We start from the raw sequence: 26,505 nt of genomic DNA, 5'->3' as shown, positions 1-26,505 counted from the left end.
TTGTAGCAGACATGAGTAAAAATTGGTAAAAAGTAACTGAGAGGCGACAGCGCTTGTTGTACAGGTAATAACTTTACTAACTCACAGAAAATAAACCCCACAAAACTGTACTGTTCAGATTTCCTAAAGACATTCTGAAAAGTTTTAATCTTCGTTACATTTAAAAAATAGTAAGATGCACACATGTGTGTAAAAGCAAACATCACTGGAGTTTTGTGGCCGAAATGAGTATTCTAAATAAGTTGCAAGGGTCTCAACTTTGTTACATAGTTGGTCAGTCCTACTTGATAAGGACTAAGCACAAACAGAAAACGCACGTGCCTATTTGTGTGTGTGTGTGTGTGTGTGTGTGTGCGCGCGTGTGTACATACTTGCATGCGTATAGTTTCTTTTTCTTCCCTCGATTTTTTTCCCCTACCCTCATCTGATGTCACTTAAGGTGAAAAGACGTTAAACAAAAGAACGAACACACACACACACGCACACACAATTTGCATACTTGCATGCGTATATAGTAATTATTTTTCCCTCCCTCGATTTGTCTCCTATCCTCATCTAATGTCACTTATAGTAAAAAAGACGTTAAACTAAAGAACGAACACACACACGCAAACACACACATTTGCATACTTACATGCGTATACAGTAATTTCTTTTCCCTCCCTCGATTTGTTTCCATAGCCTCCTCTAATGTCACTTTTAGACTTCTTGTGAAAAGACGTTAAACTAAAGAACGAAAACACACACGCGCGCGCGCGCGCGCACACACACACACACACACACAGACTTATGCATGACTGCCACCAGTGGGCGAAAACTATTCAAACAAATGATGAATAGCTCTGCGGGTCATGGTCTACTTTTTATTTCCTCCCCTTGTAACGTGCCGCTGGTTCATCTGTTTATTTCTTTTTCCTTGGACCAACTCATCTGGTTTCATGATGGCATGACCTACTGAAAGTGTCAGCTGTATGCATTTCCTTTCTTGGTTTGTATTGTACCTTGAGGTCATACTTCTGTGGCTGAAGCATGAATCTTCGATTTTGCCACGCCATCGTACTTGAGTACTGGTGCTTTAGTCACAAGTTTATTCATTTTCTGAAAACTCATTTCTTCTTTGTCTGACCATGACCACTCTACACCTTTCTCTGTGCTCCTGAGTGGCTTGCTTTCATCAGCTAATTTTGACAAGAACTTTTCTGGGTATTGTATGAACCCTAGAAAGATCGTCAGTTCTTTCTTGTTTTGCAGACTTGACATGTTTTGTACTGCTCTGATCTTTTCAGGATCAACTTTGAGGCCTTCACCTGACAGAATGTGACCGATAATTGAAACTTCATCTTTGCTGAATTCGCACTTTGATTGATTGAACTTCAGTCCATATGTTTTGGCTTTATCCATGAGTCTTTTTTAAAGGCGTCTTTCATGTTGTTTCTCCCCAGAGAAACAATGTCATCCATCACGGCTTCAACCCTTTCTGTGTCTTCTACCATCTCAGACATGACTCTGAAAGATTTCGCTTGCGGAAACAATTCCGAAATGTAATCTCAAGAACCGACATCGACCGGACGGTGTGTTGAATGTACAAAGTTTTGAACTTGCATCACCCAACTTCAACTGCCAACAGCCTGATGTGGCATCAAGTTTGGTTTAAAAAAACCAAAAAAACCCCCAAAAAACAAAAACAAAAAACTTTTGCCCCAGGCATGTTTTGAACAACTTCTTCTACGGTTTTCATAGGGAAGTGTTCCCTTTTCATTCTTAGATCTATGCAAATCCTGATTTTGTTTGCTATTTCCACAACCATGTACCACACTGTTTACCCAGTTGGTGGGCTCTTTTGTGGTGCAACTACTCTCTATTCTTCCATTCACTTGAGTTCAGTTTTCACTTTTTTGTGAAGTGCAACTGGTATCTTTCGTGATGATTGAATAACTGGTTTCACGCTGAAGTCTTTGTGCATTTTGACTCCCCCTGGCTGATGACATCCTAAGCCTTCAAATGAATCTGGGTATTGAGATTTGACTTCTGTCGGTATGTTTGTCTCTATCAGTCTGCTCTTTGTATTAAGCCCAACACCTGACATGCTTCTACACCAAGTATGGACATGTTATCCAAAAGCTGTATGTCTTGTTCTGAACTTTTACATGCGCACGTGAGTGTTGACTGTATGTTCTGAATATGATTTCAGTTTGATTTTTGTTTTCTCTAGTTTTTTCAGAAATTTTGTCGTGGTCTAGAGAATTCAATAGATTATTTACAATGCGTAGAGGAACGGTTTCTGTGCAGTGCCCAGGCCTACAAGCAGACTGGTGATTTGAGTAGTGAGTGAGAGGTCAAATGAGAAAAGTTGATGGAGCACGAGTCGTTCAAGACGTTTGGAGAGGTGTTAGAGATGGGTCTGAAAATTTTCAAGTCGTTGGGGTCCAGGTTTGATCTCTCTCTCTCTCTCTCTCTCTCTGTGTGTGTGTGTGTGTGTGAATAATTATGTATGTAAGAGAGAGAGGGAGAGGGGGGAATGACAGAAAGAGGTGGAGACACAGAGAGAGAGAGAGACAGACAGAATGAGACAGACGGACAGACAGATAGATAGACAGACATGACAGACAAACAGGGAAACATATATGCTTGCATGTGTGTCAGTAACTAGAAGCAACAGTTAAAACAACAACAAAAACAGATGGAAATATACTTCTAATTAGTAACAAACATGTGGTATAACAAAATTTTCACGTCTTCAATCAGCAATAACATGCGGATTATTGCCACGTCGGACTAAGTGTTTCAAAACTGGGGCTTTTCGGTACCATTGCTACGTCGCACCACTGCTTCGTCCGTAACCATTGCTCATCTAACCATTGCCATATAGGACTATCGACACGTCTGACTATTGACACGTCTGACTATCGACACATCGGACCGTAACCAATTCGACCAGGGCACAGACCACTGATCTAAAATTTTAGATTAGTGGGCACAGACACGCTCGGAAACTGGGCGTAGTCAGTTTTGACAAAAAATGATGTGTTGTTTGCTGTCAACCCCCTTTTCCCTTTCTTCCCCAAATCACCCCTTCCCTGTCCCTGACGTAAAATATATCGACAAACGAACACTTGGGAAAATTTCGATAGCTGACCACCTTCATACCAAGAGTAAAGCGCGATAGATAGCTTTTCTATGCCTCGAGTCAACCATTAAGATATGTTTTTGATGAGCAAGATCCGTTTAAATGAATTCCATTGTATTTTTTTCTTTCCAACTGATTTCCCATTACTTGACAGAATTTTCCTGCTCCTGGCAGATGTATGCATCGATCTAACCTTCATACTGAGCAAAAGAAGTTCTTCTTTAAACAATAAAAAGAGAAGATAAACTGGCAACTGTTGATCAGCGTGTCAGCATGTCAGATCAAAGTAATTTATAAGATTGTGTACAAGAAATAAAAAGGGAAACAAGTTTTTTGTGCTCTCCCCAGACAGTAAGCAGACGCCGGAAGTTTGGCACCAAGGGGCGCTTACTCTCGCCAGCAAGGGAGGGGCGTCGTAAACAACACGGGCAGGTGCTGTGGTCAGTCCGACGTAGGATAGACAAAACAAAACAATTTCGGGAACGCCTACACACCCCCACTACGAGGACGACAACACCCACAGACAGGCCAGCTCACCAGCATCGACCATCCTGCCCCAATTAAGAGAAGCAAAACGGTCAGTAGCCATTGAAAATTGTCCCTCTAAAGTGTATTGCCCGATGATAGGCCATTTTGACAAATTGTTAGGGCTGACCCTGATGTATAAAATGGTCAACGGCATTGTAGACATCCCTCCAGACAAATTTCTCAAGAAAGGATCCGGCAGAACAAGATCAAATTATCGACACAAATTTGTCCATCTTAGCTCCTCCTCTGACCCTTATAAATAGTTTTTTCCCATCAACCATCCCCGTCTGGAACTCCCTGCCTGCAACAGCAGCAGAGGCTCCCTCCTTGGCAGCTTTCAAGAGGGAGCTGAACAAGATCACAGTTTAGTCCCCCCCCCCCCCCACCCTTTTTTTTTTCCGGAGGGACGCTGCGAGTGACGGTGGGAGGGAGTATGTATGCATGCTCTTTCTCATTGTCACCCCCTCCGGAGGAAAGATAGGTCTACTTAGGTTATAGCTAGGTATTTACGCCTCTGCGCACACAGGTCATTAATAGTCAGTAATGAACCATTACTTGCCCATGAAACTGCGACAATTTTATACACAGTAAGCTCAGCCGATCACAGCCAGAGCAACCACCTGCAAGCCATTTTGACTGCTGATCACGCGGATGGTCGCGTCATCAATCTCTGTGTGGGTAGTCTTCAGCTTACTGTGTATAAAATTGTCGCAGTTTCATGGGAAAGTAGTGGTCGTACAGCTTAACTGAGGGTTCCATTCAACTTAGCGCATCGAGGTGAGCCTAAGACACCCTTTGTTTTTCGTCTAAACAGCCCCCCTGAGTTTAGTATTCTAAAGTTGAACATTACCTGTTGAATATACCTCTATAGCTGATCATGGTCTTCAAGTGTCCTTGGTGAAGATTTGGTCGAAGGGCCTGTAGATCTGACACATTCAAACGCCGGAAGTTGGTAGGCTACAAGGGACACAACTTTTGCATACGGGACCTGGGTTACTAGGGGCAAAAATCAGGAAACACCATCGATGGAAAGCACCGCTAACGGTCACAGGACTCGATTTCACACCCCTAGTGCCGTGCTGGCTGCCATGATCAAGGTAAATTGGAAACAGAAAAAAGATGGGTTTAATTTTAAGCATGAGCCAAGGACCGGTGACGTCCCCTGCTGGAATGATACAAATTGAGAAGGCAGGCGAATTGAATAGTGAGGATGAAAAAAGTCCTTTCTTTGGCAACTTCCGATTTCAGTACCTTTTTTCTGTTTTAAATCATGTACATTTTGATGGTATCATCAACTGTGACTATTGCGTGCACACTTGAAATTCACAGTTTCATTCGATCTCCGTTGGCCAGACCAACAGGCGCTACGGCAATCCAGCTTTTGTATGCTGTATGAAATCGTGTTTGTGTCGACTATGTTAGTCTTAGTCTTTGTTACCGGAAATATGCGCCAGTCTCGTGTTGCTTATTGAGATTTTGCGTTCAGATAAATCATTGTAATGAAGGGTTGTGTTTTAAATCCCATTCGAGCAAACAACTTGAGACTGTAGTGTTAACCGATTGACAGTGTAGATCTAGTTCTTTTTATATGTGTGCATTCGTTAGCATAAGTACGTGATCACCTGTGCGCGGTTTCGGTTGTTCTTGTGCGTGCATGCGTGTGTGCGTGCGTGTGCGCTAAACTGACATTTTTTTGGCAACCGCATGTTATCTAGGAACCAGAACACACACACACACACACACACACACACACACACACACACACACACACACACACACACACACACCTTGCCCAAGTATTTCAAAGAGAACAACAACTCATAAGATGATTTTTCGAAAGTTATTTCTGAGGAGGTTCTTATGGTCGAACTTTCACAGGCATTAGTTCATAGTCCTATTTCTACACTCCTTTAATGTACTTCAGAATTGTGTTAATGGTTTCTGACTTATCATTATTGAATTGTTACTGTTAAATGTTACTGCGTGTTAGGTATGCATTTTTTGGTAGATTTCTACCATTTCTGTTTTCCTCTCCCCCCCCACAGGTCAGGTCATTAGATCTGCTACTGGTAACCTGTAATCCAGTACAACCTGTTCAGGGTCGGGTTGCCGACGACTAAACCGGCACTTCCACCGCTCCCTTCTGGGACTGGTGAGGCGGGTGGCTAGACACCCTTATGGAGATCCATAAAAGGGCGTCGGCTCAGGAGAGCCACCGACGGCCATCTAGCTCCACTGTGCTGTGTGCATGCCACACGCAGTTGGCCTCCGGGGTGTGTCTACCCATGTATGCGAAGTCTGGATCCGGCAGAATCTGCGGAAGAAACCTATCGGTTCAACGGAGAGGAAGGCGATTACAGCAACGCACTGTGGAGTGCAGAGAGCAAGATGAGACACCGAAAGGATATCTTGGTCATCCACTGCATCCGTGCTCATCCTCCAGTCGTCTCGACTTAGTCTTGCCACTGGAAATTGGTGGACCCGGACGAGAGAGTGAGGTCGACGTTGCGCAACTCCTCTTCACTTTAAACAAACTCATCGCGCAAGTCATCAGTCATCCAAAATGACCTTTCATCCTTCATCATTTCATCACCCCCAAGTCCTGTGGCGACAGGCGAGCGACGAAACGACAGGTGTGGGTACACTGGCAGTCACAGCCGCAGACCTGCACGCAGGCGGCTCAGGCCATAGGGTCGTTCTTCGTCGACAGGAGCAGCAATGGAGCTCGGCAGCCGTCTGAGCGTCTGAGCAGCCCTCTTTAGGAATGCACTGCTCACCTCCCTGGCATGAGGAAGGGGCTAGAAAAGGTGCCCTAAAAATTGCCTGCTCCATATCACCCTGGCCAGCATACCGCGGCTGGCGGGGACCCTACATCAGCGGTCGAAACAGAGAAAGAAAAGAAAAAAACAAGGATCGTTCCTCTCACCATTGGTGCTTGGAACATAAGGACTCTCCTGGACAGAGATAACGCGGACAAACCCCAAAGGAGAACAGCACTAGTTGCATCTGAACTCGCCAGATACAACATCGACATCGCAGCCTTGAGTGAGACTCGGCTTGCAGGCGAAGGCGAGCTCTGTGAACGGGGATCTGGTTACACCTTCTTCTGGAGTGGACGAGGAAGCGAAGAGCGACGTGAGGCTGGCGTTGGTTTTGCAGTAAAAACAGCACTTGTCAGCAAGCTAGCTAGAATCCCAAAGGGAGTCAACGATAGGCTTATGACCATGAAACTCCCACTGGCATCTGGCCAGAAGCACCTCACCATTGTCAGTGCCTACGCCCCAACCATGACCAACCCGGATGAAGTGAAGGCGAAGTTCTACGAGGACCTTCACTCTGTCATTGCTGCCATCCCTAAAGCAGACAAGCTCATCATTCTTGGGGACTTCAATGCTAGAGTTGGCTCTGACTACATCTCCTGGGATGGAGTGATTGGAAAGCACGGTGTGGGCCACTGCAACCCAAATGGATTGCTTTTGCTTCAGACCTGTGCAGAGCACGAACTGTTGATAACCAACACAGTTTTCTGCCTCCCTACCCGTAACAGGACGTCATGGATGCACCCTCGCTCAAAGCATTGGCATCTCATCGATTATGTCATCGTCAGGAAAAGGGATAGGCAAGATGTACGTGTAACAAAGACCATGTGCGGCGCCGAGTGTTGGACAGACCATCGCCTTGTAGTCTCGAAGCTGAATATTCGAATCCAACCCAAGAGACGCCCCCAAGGCCAGAAGGCTCCAAAACGGCTCAACATCGCTAAGCTGAAAAGCATCACCATCAAACAGTCCTTTGTGGAGCTGCTGGAAGATCGTCTGGAATCCGCCTCTCTGGACAACCAGAATGTGGAGTCTGACTGGAGGACCCTGCGTGAGCTGATCTATAGTACAGCTTCAGAGACCCTGGGACCCATGACCAGAAAGCACAAAGACTGGTTTGATGAAAACTGTGATGAAATCAAGCAGCTTCTGGATGAGAAACGCCGTCTGCATCAAGCCCACCTGAGCAACCCAAAGTCCACATCAAAAAAGGATGCATACAATGCCATCCGCAGGACTGTTCAGCAAAAGTTACGCCAGATGCAGGATAAGTGGCTGAGTGACAAAGCTGATGAGATCCAGGGATATGCTGACAGGCACGATATGAAGAGGTTCTATGATGCCTTAAAAGAAGTCTACGGCCCCACATCCTCAGGATCATCCCCTCTCCTCAGTGCAGATGGGAATACCTTGATCACCGAGAAGGAGAACATTCTCGAACGATGGGCTGAGCACTTCAACAGTGTCTTAAATCGCCCTTCCTCCATAAATGATGAAGCCATAGACGGTCTCCCACAAGTCCCCACCAATGAAGCACTGGACGATCCGCCAACACTTCTTGAGACCCAGAAAGCAATCCGTCTGCTATCCAGTGGCAAAGCACCTGGCTCAGACTCCATACCAGCAGAGGTCTACAAGGATGGAGGCACTGTGCTGACTGAGAAGCTTCATCAGCTGTACTCACTCATGTGGAAAGAAGAGACGATCCCCCAGGATTTCAAAGATGCATCTATCATTCACTTGTACAAGCGAAAGGGGAACCGGCAAGCCTGTGATAACCATCGGGGCATTTCCTTGCTCTCCATCGCAGGCAAGATACTTGCCAGGATCCTACTTAATCGCCTCACAGCACACCTTGACCAAGGTCATTTGCCTGAGAGCCAATGTGGATTCCGGAAAGAGCGCGGAACCACTGACATGGTGTTTGCTGCAAGGCAGCTGCAAGAGAAATGTCAGGAGCAAAATGCTGATCTGTTCTCCACCTATGTCGACCTCACTAAGGCCTTCGACACCGTGATTAGAGAGGGACTGTGGAAGATCATGGCCAAGTACGGATGCCCTCGGAAATTTATTTCCTTAGTCAGCCAATTCCATGAAGGCATGCAGGCTCGAGTCCAGGACAATGGTGAAGCATCTGCTCCTTTTGCTGTCACAAATGGTGTCAAGCAAGGCTGCGTCCTGGCTCCAACGCTGTTCAGCCTCATGTTCTCTGCAATGCTTACTGATGCCTTCAGAGATGGCGATGTTGGAATCGGCCTAAAGTACCGAACAGATGGCAAGCTGTTTAACCTCAGAAGGCTTCAAGCAAAAATGAAGGTCATGACAGACATCATCAGAGACTTTTTGTTTGCTGATGATTGTGCCCTCAACGCTGGATCTGAAGCTGACATGCAACTCAGCGTCGACAAGTTTGCCACTGCCAGCAGGAACTTCGGCCTTACCATCAGCACGAGGAAAACTGAAGTTCTCCATCAGCCAGCCCCAGGGAAACCCTACGTTGAGCCCAACATCACAGTCAACGGTCAGAGACTCAGTGCGGTGGAGCGGTTCACATACCTTGGCAGCACACTGTCACGAAATGCGACCATCGACGATGAAGTGAACGTCAGGATTGCAAGAGCAAGCGCAACTTTTGGTAGACTCAATGCAAATGTCTGGAACAGAAGAGGCATTAGTCTTGAGACCAAGCTAAAGGTCTACAGAGCAGTAGTTCTCCCCACACTACTGTACGCCTGCGAAACTTGGACAGTGTACCAACGACATGCCAAGAAGCTGAACCACTTCCACACAACATGCCTCAGGAAGCTACTGAACATCAAGTGGCAAGACAAGACCCCAGACACAGAGGTGCTTGCAAAAGCCACCCTTCCCAGCATCTTCACCATCCTGATGCAGTCCCAGCTTCGCTGGGCTGGACACGTGGCGCGCATGCCAGACCATCGGCTGCCCAAAAGGCTCTTCTATGGCCAGCTGCAACAAGGGAAGAGATCACACGGAGGTCAGAAGAAGCGCTTCAGAGATACTCTGAAAGTCTCTCTGAAAGCGTTTGATATCAACCCTGACTCCTGGGAGGAATCTGCAGTGGACCGTGACAAATGGCGTGCTGCTGTGCACAAAGGTGCCAGGTTGTGCGAGGCCAACAGGACTGCTGCAGCTGTTGAGAAGAGGCAGGCCAGAAAGTCACGGGCAAACAAGCTCCCTGACAATGATATGCCTGTCTTTGTCTGCCCCAACTGTCAGCGAACATTTCGTGCGCAGATTGGACTATTCAGCCATCTGCGCACTCACAGATAGATTCATGAGCATCCTTCCCCCCACCACACCACCACCCTCCCCCCATCCCCCATCCCCCATCTGGATGACAACGATGGTCATCATCGATCTCGATGGACACACCACCACCACCACCACCACCACCCCCCCAACCCTCCTGCCCCTCTCCCCACCCCATCACCGGTTTTTTAGGTGTTTTTTGTTTTTGTTGGGTTTTATTGTTCTTTTTTTGTTCTTTTTCTTCTTATATACATTTTTTTAATCGTCTAATATCACTGATAGTGAAAAGACGCTAAACTAAAGAACGAACACACACACACACACACACACACACACATCCACCTTAATGTAATTACTATTTTGAGCCCCAGTTGTGTATTTTAAAAAAGGATCTTCCATTTTGTAACAGGGTGAAGTGGCCTTTTCTTCTTTTCGCTCCGCATCACTTATATAGCATTTACTGTGCAGGTGGAAAAAGCAAACTGTGAACTCCAAGAAAAATTTCAAAAGTTCAAAGCACTGATACACTTGCCAGAATCTGTGTGGTGAACTGCACAATAATGGCTTCGGAGCTTACGACAGTGGAACCATGGGAAAAACTGCGCCAAAATACCGGTGGTGGCTCAAGGCTACAAGCTGGTCACAGAGCTGTTCACACAAAAGCTGATAGAGAGCAGTTAACGATACCCAGGTTCTACGCTGGTAAAAATGTGTTTGTGACCGGGGCGACAGGTTCTATGGGGAAGGTTCTGGTTGAGAAATTGCTGAGGTGCTGCCCAGACATAGGCATTGTATACTGCTTGATGCGGCCCAAGAAGAACCAAGATGCTACTCAGCGATTCAATGAACTGACGAGCAATAAGGTGATTTGATTTTTGCAAATAATGTTTCAAGCTATGCATACACGTATATTGTGCGTGTTCTCTCTGTCTCTGTCTGTCTCTCTCTGTCTCTCTCTCTCTCCGTCTCTCTTTCGTTGTTTATTTGCGCGCACACATGAGAGTCCTTGTGCATTAATATATGTGCACATTCGCATATGCACGCTTACTCAAGCAGGTTATATATATATATACATAGAGAGAGAGAGAGAGAGAGAGAATATAATGTACTGATTAACTGCCAGTGCTTGAATGAATAACATATCATGTTGTTTGAAATCCACTGCCACGATTCATTCATTTTTGTGTGACAGGCCTGTGGCAGAATTGCTTTGGCGTCAGACTTGGGATCCAGTGTTCAGTCAGCATCGATTGGGGTTCGAGGCCCCGTTTCGGCATGATAGGTTGTGTCCTTGAGAAACCCCGATTTTGTACATTCTACCCATGTGTGGATGGGTACCTGACTTCGGTTGGGGAATGTTAAAACAACAGAAGGAGAGTATTGTGTATACGCACGCAGAAGGTCAAAATATGCACGTTAAAGATCATGTAATCCATGTCAGCGTTCGGTGGGTTATGGAAATGAGAACACACCCATCATGGACACCCCCGAGTATTGTCGCATACATGGCGGGGTAAATAAACAAAATGGTCATACATGTAAAATGTTACATGTCTGAGTGTGTATGTGTGCGTGACTCAAAACTGATTGAATGACACAGGAAACGAATGATCATGTGTAGTGAGCGCCCAGTGGCAGCCGCCAGTCAGCTCTACCCAGGTTAGCAGCCTTGCTATATAAATGATCCCGTGTTTGTAAAGCGCTTAGAGTTTGGTCTCCGACCGAGGGTATGTGCTATATAAGTATCAATATTGTCATCATCATTTGGGTCCCACCTTCCTATGAAATAGCCGCATACACAGTGGATGTGATTTCACTGCCACGATTGCCGTAACAGACAGCGGTGACTTGCTCCTAGTCTAAAAATGATTTTTTTCTATGTCATCAAGGCACAACAAATTATCAGTACCCGCACTAGCTTTCACTGAGATATCACACCCATACAGGCTAGGCTGCGTATTGTCTTAATTTTAGAACACGAAGCATCAGTTTAACATTGAAGAATGTGTTTTTTTTCTCATTGTTCTTGTTAACATATACCCCATGTTCTTTAAGTATTCATCACTTTCTAGGTATTTGACAAGTTGCGAAGTGAACTGCCAGACTTTGAGAAGAAAATGGTGCCTGTGTGGGGGGATATTGCGGAACCACAGCTGGGGATATCCAACGGCGACACCAGCATGCTTCAGAACTCGATTCACATCGTCTTTCACTGTGCGGCCACCATTCGGTTTAATGAATGCTTGAGGTCAGTTCGAAATGAGACGTGGTGATTTGAGGCTTGCATTTTGTTGCTATTATCAACATACAGGTATGATGATGATAACAGTTAAGACAGATATAAAAGTGAAAAATCCTCTTCCTCCAAAACTGGTAAGTACTGTCAACATATCATTCTGTTTCTCTGTTTTCTAATGTGTATTTTGGAGAAGCAGAGTTTGCACGCATACACACACACACTGACTCATTTGTGTAGACAAAGTGAGTCTGTGTTTTCTTCATATGGCTTATATATTCTGACAAATGACGAATACATATACATTATAACTTAAGAGCTGCGTGTTGAATACTGGGTTACAATTTTGAGACATGCAGGTTATGATTAGTTTCTGTACATTGATATGGCGTACTAGGGTTTACTTAAGTCATACACATCATTGTTAGTTATTGAGCTGTCAGGTGACAATACGAAACAAGAGTTCTGCAAGGAGATTATGTAAAAATCAAATTGCCAAGAATGCAACACTAACGTTTCATGAGAGGACCAAACTCAGATGATGCAGATTTGAGAGGAATTTATGTAAGAATCAAAAGTTGCAGATTGAAGAATACCACTTCCAGGAATTAACTTCATTGACAAATTCTGTGTTGGTTACAGCAGATTTAGCTAAATACAGTGAAACGGGATTGAACGATACATCAGAACGGTCATCACAGTATCGTAAATCTGGTTTTGCTATTTCCTGTGACAGAACAGCCGTGGAGACGAATGTGTTGGCGGTACAAAGAATGATCAAACTTTGTCACACCTTCAAGCTGCTGGAAGTAAGTACATACATAGCGACAGTACTTGCATACATATGTTCATATCTAAGCAAACAAACAAACAAACAAAACTTGATAATTTGTCTAATTGTAGCTTTGATTTAGGAGCACAAAAATGTGGTATGGTTTTTGGGTAAAACTCATCAAGGCTATAGGAGTGAGCGCCTGGGGGTTGCGGATGGGGAGGAGGGGGTGGCGGGGGGGAGGGGGAGGGGTGGCTGTTATGAATATTTTGACATTTTGTGTTGTCAGTTCGCTGGGCCATGGGAAGTAGTGAAAGCTGTGTTGCGAAAAAGCAGTCAGATATGAAAAGAAGCGCCAAAGAGATATTCTATTGTCTTGATAGGCGATTTTTGGTGGGTGATTGAACCATTTTGTATAACGAAGACTCTTCCATGCTCACACTTACTGAGACCCCCTCCCCTTCCATCAGCCCCCATCCTCACCCCCCCCCCCCCCCAACCCCCCAACGCACTCTAACTTGATCAAAATTTATTGCATCAGTCATTTTGACCTTGATTTTATATCAAGGTCAAGGAAATGGCTCAATACTTATCGAAAAAAAAAAAAGAAAGAAAGAAAGAAAAAAAAAGAAGATCCGATAAAACTTGACAGATACGTCACTACAAAATAAACAGATAGCTGAAAAGACTTCCCACTTCAGTTTCAGCCTATGTTGTGATAACTCAACCGATTTGCAAGGGGCCATTTTGTGGCTACAATCACAAAGAAATGTCAAGAAGACAAATGAAAAAGAAACCGAAGAGAAAATCTTCCCATAGGCAAAATGACAATAACAAAGACATCAAAACACCCAAATGGAAAGAAAACAAAACAAACATATAAATGATCAAACAAATGAATCGAAAGCTATTTTGCTGTGTCAGCCTGAAGGTGAACAGTAGACACGCACGGACAAAACTTGGGTTGAAGTTGCAAGAAATGAATGCAATCCCATCACGGTCATTTCTTGACATATGCTTCTTTGCATCATTCTGACTCGAAATGCTCTTTTAGAAAAACCGAAAACCAAACCACAACAAAACAAACAAACAAACAACAACAAAAAAACAAACAAACAAAAAAACCACAAACAAACAAACAAAAAACCACACACACACTGGGGGTCTTATGCTGTACCATGTCAAACTGATGGAAAGTTGTAGGCTGTAAGTAACATATAGTATTCAAAAAGCATGAGCAACACTTATTTTTGAAGGGAGAAGAACTGTCGTCACTTTTGTGGCATGTTTATTTTGACTTACATGAAATATAACGTCGTGTGGACAGAAAATATCAAATGAACTGGAGGGAAATTACGTAGTTTGACAATCTTCATATGCCATTAATAGAAAAAGAAAAAAAAAATCAGCGGCAAAGATCATACAGTTTTATGTGAAAGACAAAAAGTCATGATAACGTCTCACGACATTTTTTCCCAAATAAACTTATATGAAATAATGACGTCATTAGGTAATGTCCATTACTTATTACAATCATATCGTCTCTGTGTGCACTTTACTCAGCCAAATGTTATAGGAACGAATGAGAGAAACTGACACGGTAAACAGAATGAATAAAACAAACCAGAAACATAAATTTATGACAAGTTCAGAGTAAGTTCCATAATGATAGAGAAGTAAGCGCTCAATGTTTGTTACAAATGTGTTATTATTCCAAGCTGTATTCCTTAAAGAACAGAAGTGAACTATATCATTGACCCTTTTATTCTGCAGGCGTATGTTCATGTATCGACAGCGTTTGCCAACTGCGACCGATCTCATATTGAAGAGAGAGTATATCAACCCACAGTTGACCCTCAGAAAGTTCTGGATATCCTGGAGTGAGTTAGAATTTACATTAGTGCTATATTCTTTTTTTTTTTTCTTTCTTTTTTTTTTTCGTTTCTTTTCATTATTTATGCAACCATTTCAGTCGTGAAGAGTGTTTGGTTGTGGAGGGTGGGATTTTTACCATGGCAGAAGCTGTGTTGTTTCTTAGGTTGGGAGACTTCTGTTCACGTGTCAGTTTTGGACTGCATTTGTTGCGTTGATACCTAGTCTTTGTCCTTCTACGTATTCAGTTGACTTCACGTCGTTTTGCAAGTTTTGTTGTTGCTGTTGTTATTGCTTTAAATTTATGCCTGTTAAAAGGGCTGTAGTTCTTGCTCTCATCTGCACCAGCACACATAGATAAGTTGGTTTTTTTTTCCCTATTTATTTCAGACAAATGAGCCCCCCCCCCCCCCCCCACACACACACACACACACCCCCCCAGTACCTGATAACCTCTTCCCCACCCTTCCACCACAAGCACCCAACCCCCTACTTTTTTTGTTGTTGTTGTTGTGTTTTTTTTTTTGCCGCATTGAATTTCTATTTTGTTATTTACTGCAGTTTGTTTGACTGTTTTTGTTGTGAATTGTACATGACAGTTGAGCCCCCAGACGTTTTTTTCTGCCTCATTGAATTTCTATTTTGTTATCAATTACAGACTTTTTGACTGTTTTTGTTGGGAACTATTATAAATGAATTGTACATGACAGTTGAGCCCCGTAATCTTTTTTGTTTTGTTTTGTTTTGCTTTTTTGTTTTTTTGGGTTTTTTTTTGCCTTATTAAATTTCTGTTTTGTTATCAAATGCAGTTTATTTGACTATTTTTGTTATGGATTGTCATGAATGAATTGTACATGACAGTTGAGCCCCATAATACTTCTTTTTCTTCATTGATTTTTTTAATTTTGTTATCAGTTGTAGTTTGTTTGACTGTATTTGTTCATTGTTGTGAGTTCTCATAAATGAATTGTACGTGGGAGTGGTGGCCCACTGATTCTTCTCTTTCCTCTGCGTTCATGGGCTGCAACTCCCATAATCATTCACACATAACCTGTACTGGTGGGCTTTAACGTGCATGAGCGTTTTTTACCCCGCCATTTTGGCAGCCATACACCGTTTTCGAGGATGTGTGAGCTGGATTTGTTCATGTTTTCTTAACCCACCGAACGCTGACATGGATAACGGGATCTTTAATGTACGCATCTGACGTTCTCTGAACGTATACACACAAAGGGTGCTACAGGCACTAGTAGGTCTGCATATCTGTTGACCTGGGAGATTGGGGGAAAAAACCACACCCTTAATTCACCCACCATGCACCGTGACCGGGATTCGAACCCAGGACCCTGGAATTGAAAGTCCAAGGCTTTTACTGACCCATTGATGACAGAAAAGATCCATTCCTGTAGATGGATGGAGGATGACATGTTGGAAATGCTGACAAGCAAACTGCTGAAGGACAAGCCCAACACCTACACCTTCTCCAAGCACTTGGCGGAGTGGCTTCTCCTCAAAGAAGGTGCAGGACTGCCCATCGCTATCGTCAGACCCTCCATTGTCGGTGCCTCGTGGAAAGAGCCTTTCCCCGTGAGTTTTACCTTCTTCTTCTTCTGTGGTTGTGAGTCTGGAGCTCTCTCATTGTGTTAACTCTGCCGTCTAGTTCTTTTTAGAGTTGGTGCACGCTGAATATGTGTGTTCAGTTGGCACTCATTTTGTTGTTCGTTTTCTTAGAATGGACAGTATAACTGATTAACTGTTATGAAGGGGTACAAGGGGGAATGCTTTGTAAGAGAAGAGGTTCCACTCCAGTGCTTATATGTATGTGCTGAACATATTAATGAAAAGCTAGTAGACATGTGCATATTTATAGTGATAAAAAAATCTTTGAGCTAACCAAACAAATGAAAGTAGATTAAAAAAACAAAAACAAAAACAAAAAAAACAAACCAGAAGAAGGATTCTACAAGACTACCAGCAAATTTCAAACACGCTGACAAAATTGCATATAACAGGAAATTTGCAAATGTGATTTGTGTGCATGTCTGCAGAAAAAGAGAAGAAGACAATTCTAAAGGTTGAAAAAGATATAACAATCTATACTTGAGATCGACACATTTCTCAGTAGTTTAGAAAAAATGTATTGACGTTTTATTCTTGATTGTGCTTGCATTTGTTTGTGGGGGTGTGGAGTCAGGTTGTTGTGTGTTTTTTGTTGTTGGTTTGGGTTTTTTGTGGCATTGATGACTATTACACAGTAGATATCATGACTCTTACATGTCTTTTTTCAGGGTTGGATAGACAATTACAATGGAGTAAATGGAGCAGCGGTCGCAGTAAGTTCAAATCTGTTGCTGCATTTGTAGAACCATGGATGGGATGTCTTGTTGTGAAAAATAATTTCGGGGAAGTATGGGAATAATGAAATGCCAAGATTCAGCGCTCAAAAGGAACACACACACACACACACACACAGTTCGTTCTCCCACAGCCTTTCACAATGAGGGCAGGCTAGCGGCAATAAGTAAAAACAACCGGTGTAGCAGCTAATTTGTACGCCGTTGGATGTTACCCCGTAGACAATCTGGCTAGCCAACATTAACCCCGAGGTCTATGTAGATCAGCCTGGAACAACCCCCGATGGTTAACTTCAACTAGATAGAACCCCCCCACCCCTTTGCACCCAATCCTCAGTAAGATTTTACCCCATACCCCTTCATTATGGATATTGGGATAAATTCTTGGCTAGTTTGAAATGATCCCTGGTGGTAAATTTGGCCCGGTTAGAATCAATACAGGCTATCAAAGTAGAACTTCCACACGTTTGCTTTTGTTAAGTAATAATGGAAAGGGAGGGTGGTGATGGTTATGTGTGTGTTTGTGTCGGGTGGGGTGGGGGTTCAGTAAACGGTATCCCAGAGCAACCCCACTTTCCCTCTTCAATAGATTGATTAAATCCATAGAAAGGGGGGGGGGGGCATTTCCAACTACTGTGGGAGTTCATCTTAACTAGCTCAAAAACGATCCTAGGGGAGGGGGGTGGGAGTCATTCGAAGCTAACCCAGAATAACAATGGGCGGGGTAAAACCAGGCAGAGGAGGGAGGTGGGCAGGGAGAGGGGGTATCAGTTTGAGGCTGTTTCACAGAAAACCCGGTGGTCCCTTTCCTGTTGCAAACCTCAGATAGGCAAAGGCATCCTGAGGTCGATGAAAGGTAACACGAGTCTGGTGGCGGACATCATCCCCGTGGACATCCCCATCAACGTGATGATCGTGGTGGCTTGGTACACGGCTGTGGCGCGCCCTCGACAGCTGATGGTGTACAACTCCACCACCGGAACCCTCAACCCGTTCACCTGGGGGGAGCTTGGTGAGGGAGTCAGACCTTGCTAGATGTGTACGTATGATAGTCGTGTTCGACAAAGACAATCAGAACAGTGAAGGAGGTACCTGCTGGCCTGACTGTCTGGGCTAGAATTTGGTTATAGTGGAGAGTGTCTTGCCCAAGTTACATCCCCACTCTCCCCAGCTAGATACAGAGCTTGCGGTACACATAGATACAGGCAGACACTAAGATAGATAGATGGTTAGATAGTAAAGTATGTAGACAGATAGATAGACACACAGAGACACCAGTGCCATAAAAACATGGTGAGTGTTTGTATTGTATTAATTGTTTTGTATTGCATTGCAAATGGGGTGATTGGTTGTATTGCACTGCATCGCAATGTAATGCATTGTATTGTGTTGTATCGTATTGCGTTGTATTGCGTTGTGTTGTGTGTTTTATTGCATTGTATTACTTTTTGTTGCGACAGATTTCTCCGCGTAAAATTCGGGCTGCTCTCCATGGGGTGAGCTCGTCGCCATAGTACAGCACCACATTTTTTCTTTCTTGTTTTTGTTTTTGTTTTTTGTTTTTGTTTTTGTTTTGTCTGTAAGCGTATTTCCTGATCAAAGTTGCTTTATCTACAGGGACAACCCTTTTTGTTGCCACGAGTTCTTTTACATGCACCAAGTGCACACCAAGTAGGTTAAGTGAGGTAATGACTGTATTATCTGGACATGTAAGGGACAACACATTCACACAATGTCAGTCACCCATGCACGCACATACACACACACTCACACACAAACGGACCTCCATGCACAGACATTTAGCTAGCCATGAGGGTGTGTCTAGAGGGAATCAAAGTGGTCTTCGATCTGTGGGTGTCTTGTAATAAAGGTGCACCACGCCAAGTAGGTTCAGCGAGGAAATGACTGTATTGTCTGGACGTAAGAGACAACACATTCACACAGTGTCAGTCAGTCACCCATGCACGTACACATACACACACACACGCACGCACACACATACACACACTCGCACACACAGACATTTCAGTGGCACTGAAATCTGAATGGAATGTCTTGAAAATGAACAGTGTCGGCTGCAGTGTCCTCTTTTAAACGAACTCCGTTGGATTCCTGCTTCAGGCGACCTCCAACTGGTGTCATCACAGCCAACAGGTGGGTGCTTGGATTGGTGTTCACTGCAATCCGAATTAAGCAGTAGTTGGCTCCGTGAGTTTTGTTGCCGACAGTGATGGATGCAACTTTTGCATATTGTAAATTTGCTATGATGTTGTGGCTGTGAAGAAGAGACGACTGAAAGATTAAACATGACTTACATATGAGTTGAACTGTACTGATGGGCGTTCTGAAGGGTTGTGTGCGGGCCAGCTGTGTGTGTCAGTCAGTCTTGAGCCAGCTAAGCCTATATCATGATGGAATTACAAGGGTTAGATTTTGTGTTGGTCATCGGTCATTGATGCATGCAGTTTTGAAATGACCCATTGATGTGACAGCCAGTTGGTCACTTGACATCTATTTTTTGTAAAAATCGGTCATTCTGAATGAACTTTCGTAGATTTCTCTTATTCCCTTGCAAAACAATCATGACTGCGGTTTAAAACTCAAAAATAGAAGAATGTAATTGCCAATGTTGTTTCTCGGCATTTCGTCATCGAGCAGACGAACATTATGAAAAAAAAAATCAAAACTTGTATCAAGCTGGGAAATGAAACGACATACGTTTACACGACGGCAGTGTCACTTACGTATTGTGAACTGCTGCGGAGTTTTGCTTTTTATATTCCCGCCAGTCTCCTCTATTCAAATTGAGGATGGCTTTGATACATGTGTATGCAGAACATTTCACCATAGGAAATCATGCCTTATGTTGAGAAAGATCAATATGTTCAGGACAGTTGCAGTCTCATCCATTCTGCAAACGACTGGACAGTATGAATCTGATAGATTTCTTCAGCGTTCATGGGCATTTTGATCTGGTTTAAAAAAAAAAATGATGTGGCAACACTTTACTCCAAGCTGATCCTTCCATGGTCTATATCCTGGTGTCAATAGGACCTGAGAGGTACAGGGAGGTATAGAAACCTGCAGTGTTAGCCAGGAAATTTGAGCAATACTCCAAAGAAACATCCATGAAGAGGACGGCTCTTGTGTTGTCATCCTTCCCATTCAAATCGAAACCATACTCAAGTCAGCGAAGGAGCCGACCTCAAGCAGTACAACAGCGCAGAGACATGCTTCTGATGGGATTCGAACCCACAGATGCAGGAAATTGATTTTTCTCTGTTTCCTGGGTATGGGATTTTTATGGTTGTGTTGATGTTGCAGTTACCTCAATGATTACCTGACGTTTGTCAGCCACCTCATCCCAGCCTATCTGATGGACTTTGGCTGCAGGCTGATGGGAAAGAGACCAAGGTGAGTTTCTGTCCAGTTCTTTTCTTTCCTCTGTGCAATATAGAACATTTTGTATGTTTTTAAAAAATTCTATTATCATTATTGTAATTGTGAACCAGGGTGGCATATAAAGGGGATTTAAATGATTAGAGAATGAACAGGACAGAAAGTAAAGAGATAAAAATAACCCCGATGTAGAGGCCAATCACAAAGGGTTTCTGTTGTTTTATACAATGGTTAGGGAATGATAAAAGAAGAGAAGAAGAAAAGAAGACAGTGTCTGGAGCCAGTGAAGACACAATGTCATAAATAGGTATACATTGTCAGAGATGCCAGTGGATAGTATGCACATGTGTACATATTGCCATGGAAAGACTGTCACTTGGTTTGGAATTAGCAACAACATAACATAACAGACATAACATAACATAACATAACATAACATAACATAACATAACACATATATGCGTGAAAATCAAAACACTGACAGCAAATGACATTTCTTATACATTTTAATAATGTAGTAAAAAGTGGCTAATGCTGATTTACTCAAAAGTACACTGACAGTATAGATTATGTAAAGCTTACACTGTGTCAAAGCGACTCAAATGAATCAGTTATCATGTAGCATGATACTGGGCTAAGCCTATAGGAAAAAGCATGATAGCTATATTTAAATTACCAGACTGTAACACATATCAGTTGGTGTTAAGTAATAGCTGATATTAATCCAACATTATCTTGCAGTTATTACAGCAGAGTACTACACACACATTATAGAGGATTGAGCACACTGTAGCTTTGAAGGAACATTTAACACTGTAGCAGTACTGACATCAGCATATGAAATAATAAATGAATGATAATCAAGATGATAGAATAATTAGCTTTTGTATTAAATATTGGCAACCTGAGAGATCAAATAGTAAGTCAAGTGCTGAGTGCAGTCAGTGGAAGAGCTAGCATGTCGACCATTCAGTGGTGCTGCTAGCTAATGAACTTACACGAGTTGTCTGGCTGCACCAAAGTCAAGCAACACAGTGAAGCATGGCATGCGTTCTACATTTAAGTTCCCTCCACTGCACGCGGGATGCATAATGCCTAACTTATAATTAAATACAGTTTACCACTATGCCCAAGTCGATCAGTGTACAGTTGAGAAAAAGGGTCATCCTTGGAATATTCTTTAACAGTTAACATGTGTCCTAACACTAGATCAGTGAGCGGAGGCAAAAAAGAATCAAGTGGAATACTGCCCACAAGCATACCATGATGACATGACGATTATCTAAATCAGTCATGGTCAGACATGTGACTGCATGTCGAAGCAATAAATAAAACAAGTTTACAACCTTAGATCATATCAACATAGTCAGAACTTACAATTTACAAGTCACGAACACATAGTACTCACAGAATTATGTTAAGTAGTAGACTCTGAGTGTGTGTTCGAAAGCAACACCCATGAAGACTGACCAATGCTAAAATTTGACACACTAATTAAGCAGGTCACTCTGACGACACTTCACGGCTGCAAGCAAACTGGTCCTTGTGGAGGGGAAAAAAAAAATTACCTGAAACTGATCACTTTTAACGAGTTCATAGCTGAAAATTGCTTATTGCGTTGAATTAGTTTTACTTAGGCGAACACTAGTGGTATAGATTTAGAGAAGGAATTGTGACAATTCTGCCAGTATATAACACTTGTAGTTTTCTGATTTGATGAAAGAGATAATTAGTTGAATAGTGTGTGTCAGGAACACAGATTTCAGCTCGGCCCAAGCCGGCAATGCCAAAAGCATGAGGTGATTGTCGTTATTTTCACTCCGCACATCAGAGTGGGTTTGTGATTTATCATCAAGCGATCACATATAAGAGTAAATAATGTAGCATTATATGTGACAAAGAAATAAAATGATGTAGTCTTCGTCAAACCATTTTGGCGGATGAAAGGTTGGAATAAAATCTGAGTAAGATTCTAACCGATCTGTGTGTATGTCAGCACAACACACATAATCTGGCAGTGAATAGACATGGTACATAGACTCTCCCAAGTGGGTTCATAGTTTTTTCCTCTTGTTTTTTGTATCCTGTTTTGAAAGAACCAGGCAGTCAAAACCGTTTTTTATACCCTATACATAGACTTGGTTTTATAGATGTTTGGAGCATTCGTTTAGAAGGGGCTTTCATTCAAATTTTGAATGGTGTCACCCCACTCAGATTTCATCAGCAGGTCCATGGTTGGACACGGTCATTGTCGTAAAACTGTCATCTGCTATGGCATGTCTGTAAGTTAAGCTACAGTGGTCATCGTAGCCAGTTGAGCGCTTGGCTACATTATTATTATTATTATTATCATCATCGTTATTATTATTATATTCATTGTTATTATTATTATTATTGGTGTGTATGTGTGTGTGTATGTGTGTTCAGGAGGTGAACTGCCTAGTATGGTAGCTTTTCAAAAACTGTTGTTTTCTTAAACAATTGGTCGACTGTAGTACTTCAGACTACAAAGAATTAGTCAGTCATCAAAGTCTGCCCAAGGCTATAGTAACTTTATCTCTGACTGAGCAGTGACACTTCGATTTGTGAAATACTGAAACATTTGTTCAAAGCTATATTCACAGCATCTCCAGTTGAAGATCAAATTCTTTCACACAAATAATGATAAAGGTACCAGCTCATGAAGTATCGATTGTTTGTGTTCAGGATGGTGAAGATCTACAACAAGCTGCACAAGGCCCTGGACACTCTGTGTTTCTTCACCAGTAATGCCTGGACCTGGTCCAGCAATAACCTGGACATGCTGCAACACCACCTCTCTGCTGACGACCTCAAGGTCAGTCGAAAACCATTCTCTCCCGCACATATATAGCCTACACACACACACACACATACATACACACCACGCGCGCGCGCGCACGCGCTTTCAAATGCTGTGTTTAACTGGCATCTTGGGGTATTGAATCCAGTTGTTTTGTGATATACATAGCGAAATCAATAAAACTGAACCTTCCATGGACCCATTTGATTTTATTCTCGTCTATCTGACAAGAGTCTTCCCTTTTGTGTCCAGTACCATTTATGGTCCAGCTCCATTAGGGCCCACTTCCAGCAGGGCCTTGTACCATTGCCTTACAGTTTCAATAGGACCTAGGTACAGTACGGTCCATTGGGGCCCGATTTAAATAGGGTTCAGTACCATTTGGGCCTGGTGTAAATGAGTGTTATCTCGTACCTTTCTGATGAGAGAGAAATACAGACAGAGTGTTGCATATAAAGAGAGAGACAGAGAAAGAGACTAAACGAGACACAGAGAAAAACACATAAACAGAGTGAGACAGATGAGTGAATGTACCTCATCAATATACAAACTGTACTGGGCCCTTGGCCATGTTGATAAAGGGCCCTGTTGGAAGTTGACCCTAACTGGACTAGGACGTAATAGAACGACTGAGACTGAGGCTAGTTCCATTGCTCCTAGTTCCAGTAGGGCCCAGTATAATGATCAATGGGTACTAGAATGCAATGGAAATTTTTTTGCAAGATTGTTGGTTCTTACATTCTTGATATTTTTCTATGTTGATTTGTTCTTGGAACAAGATTTTGACTGATGGACAGGAGAGATACTGCAAACATTGTCGAAATCTGATGAATTCATCTTGACTTATATTCAATGATAATGAGAGTAGTGTGAGTTGTAATGGTGTTTTGGTTGCAATTTAATATGAAAGCAAGTGCCAAAAAATAGTTTTGATTTACAGACATTTTACATCGACCCCCGCCCCCTACACTGGCCAACGTATGTGGAGAACTACTGCCTGGGCACCAAGAAGTATTTGCTGAATGAAGACCTGGCTGGACTGCCTGCTGCCAAAGCACACCTCAGATGGCGAGTCTGTTTTGTCCTTGCTTATAACCACTTTTGATTGCTGACACGAGAGTGAAGCCTGTGTCTGATTTCTGATCCAGTGTTCCCTAGTGATCATGGATCAAGACCTCATTTCGGCATAGTGCTCTGTCCTTGGGAAAGGTACTTTACTCCGATTTTCCCTCACTCCACCCAAGTGTGAATGAGTACCTGACTTCAGTCAGGGAACGTTAAAGAGGCGGAAGGAGAGCATTGGACTTCGCTTTCTATGCCGACCCTAAGACAGAGTGGAAATTAATTTACTGCCTTGATGGCCACAAGAATGTAGGACCTTAAGCCTTTTCACATGGCAGTCAGTCCATCCCACATTGGGCCTTCGGGTGTAACGTTCAGTTAGAGCGATGTCAGTTTTTGTCCTCGCCTCTGACTTCGGAGATCTGCGTTTGTTTTTGTAGAAATGAATATGTGCTCTCCCATGCCTTCACATGACATTGTGCGTTATACTGCAAAATTGTTACAGGCATTAAACTAAGGTTGTTCATTTCCCGTTTTTTCAGTTGAACTCCTTTCTGACCTTCAAGAGTTTCAGGGAGGCAGATTTAAATACCTCCACCCTGTTACAGGTATGAACAACAACAAGAAGAAGAAAAAGATAACATCTCTTATGTGTGTGTTTGTGCATGTTTCCAAAGGCTTGGACCTTTGTGTGCAGGCTTCGCAACATCCGCTATATATTCAACACCCTGATTGCTGTGGCCCTGTGGCGCACGCTGATCAGTCGCTCAGAGATCGCTCGCAACCTCTGGTCCCTCATTGTGAAGCTGGTCTTCAAGTTGGTCAGCAACTACCGCGTCACAATCACCATGTGAACAAGGGATCTGTCACAGTGACAGTGACTTGTGGACGTGTAGGGTAAAAGAAAAAAATAAAGTGAGGTGATTGAAGTCCTTGTGAAAATAAGGAAAACAGAATGTGGGACAAGTCAAAATATAGTTATCCAGTTTTTTCTGTGAGGGGGTCGTATGGATCGCTTCCATGTTGTTGGTGTTGTCGTTTTTTCTTGTATGTTCCAATTAGTGTGTGTTAGTGTGTATTAGTATATTGTGTGTGGGTGTGTGTTCGCGGGTGTGTGTGGAGGGGGGGGGGGTGGGGGTGGGGAGGGCGGTGAGGGGTGGGTAGGGGTCTAAACTGTGATGCAAACTTACACTGAAAGATTTTGCTGCATTTTTCAACAGGTTATACACATTTTGCCATGACTGTGATACGTGATTTTTCTCCTGACATTACAATGTGTAGTCAGTGATTATGGTTATTGTCCGATTTTGAAGTGCATGACCGCGATTTGCATTGAAAAGAGTTTAGAATATTATTTTGACTATTATAATAATGGTTTGTATTTTGTACAAAACAATTGCATAGGTTTGGAGTGGATTAAAGTGATGCAGTCATGTTTTTGAACTTTTTCTTTATTTGAACAGACAACTGTAAATATCCAGGTTTTATTGAAATTATCATTTGTTGAAATACACACTTTATAATTATTCGTTACTTTATGATAAAAAAAGTAATCTTTTTTGCTTCCATGTGTAAACGGTGTGAATCTATGCGACCCTCTTTGGTTGTCCGTGTATCTGTGTGTGTGTGTGTGTGTGTGTGTGTGTGTTCGTTACTTGATTACATCCTTTAATCTTCCATGAGCCATGTCCAGCGTTTTTCACCCAAGCAAAGAAAATGGTTGGTCTCTGACAAAAACCACAGTTGACCTAATTAAAAGCCATCCAGTTGGTCAGTTTTTCTAATTTGTTTCATCCCCCTTTTGCTGCAGAGGTTCCCCTCTGTTTTATTTAATCCAAAGTAGTGTTTCGTTTTGGGTGATAGCGTCAGATTTACTTGTAGAGCAAAGTTCCCATTATTCTAATTAGTGGAACTGTTCGACCCTAACATGTAATATGTCGTCTTGATTACATTACGAAACCTTAATTTGATGAGAAAGAGTGAGAGACAGTGTGAGTGTGTGTGTGTGTGTGTGTGTGAGTGGGCAGGGGAATGAGGTAGGGGAATTATAATGGGCGTTTGTGTGCATGCATGGATGTATGTAGAGAGAGGGTGGGGGAGAAACGTATGTGAGTATGTGTGTGCGTTAGAATATTTTTTGGAGATAATGATATTAATGAAATTTGGTACCTTGATTTGTTTAATATGTTTGTTTGTTTTTTTTTTTTTTTTTTTTTTTTTTTTAAATCATACCTTCCTCAAA

The 26,505-nt window shown here is 42.9% G+C and overlaps 1 protein-coding gene across 2 annotated transcripts; it reads left to right on the top strand.

Annotated features, from left to right (window-relative positions):
• The first annotated feature begins 3,542 nt into the window (after positions 1-3,542).
• LOC143286876 (fatty acyl-CoA reductase 1-like) lies at positions 3,543-26,505 on the top strand. 2 transcript variants are annotated; one of them, XM_076594781.1, is made up of 13 exons: positions 3,543-3,704; positions 10,480-10,610; positions 11,820-11,995; positions 12,720-12,792; positions 14,529-14,635; positions 16,037-16,214; positions 16,916-16,960; positions 17,807-17,993; positions 19,051-19,135; positions 20,306-20,395; positions 23,087-23,216; positions 24,142-24,269; positions 24,961-26,505. In XM_076594781.1, the coding sequence occupies exons 2-13, from the start codon at positions 10,485-10,487 to the stop codon at positions 25,115-25,117; spliced, it is 1,482 nt and encodes a 493-aa protein (XP_076450896.1). In that variant the 5' UTR covers positions 3,543-3,704; positions 10,480-10,484; the 3' UTR covers positions 25,118-26,505. The 2 variants fall into 2 exon arrangements, with proteins under 2 accessions (XP_076450896.1, XP_076450895.1); XM_076594780.1 differs by having other exon boundaries at positions 10,216-10,610.

This window comes from Babylonia areolata, chromosome 10 (assembly GCF_041734735.1).
Source record: "Babylonia areolata isolate BAREFJ2019XMU chromosome 10, ASM4173473v1, whole genome shotgun sequence".
NCBI lineage: Eukaryota > Metazoa > Mollusca > Gastropoda > Neogastropoda > Buccinidae > Babylonia > Babylonia areolata.
The sequence above is the reverse complement of the archived record's forward strand: the minus strand, read 5'-3'. Positions and strand labels throughout refer to the sequence as shown.

What these genes read in the sequence shown, in the direction of transcription:
- LOC143286876 (XM_076594780.1), top strand. Translation starts at nt 10,308, where the DNA reads ATGGCTTCGGAGCTTACGACAGTGGAACCATGGGAAAAACTGCGCCAA. An exon ending in ATGAACTGACGAGCAATAAG is followed by an intron (nt 10,611 to 11,819) that starts GTGATTTGATTT and finishes ATCACTTTCTAG; the next exon opens with GTATTTGACAAGTTGCGAAG. An exon ending in ACACCTTCAAGCTGCTGGAA is followed by an intron (nt 12,793 to 14,528) that starts GTAAGTACATAC and finishes TTTATTCTGCAG; the next exon opens with GCGTATGTTCATGTATCGAC.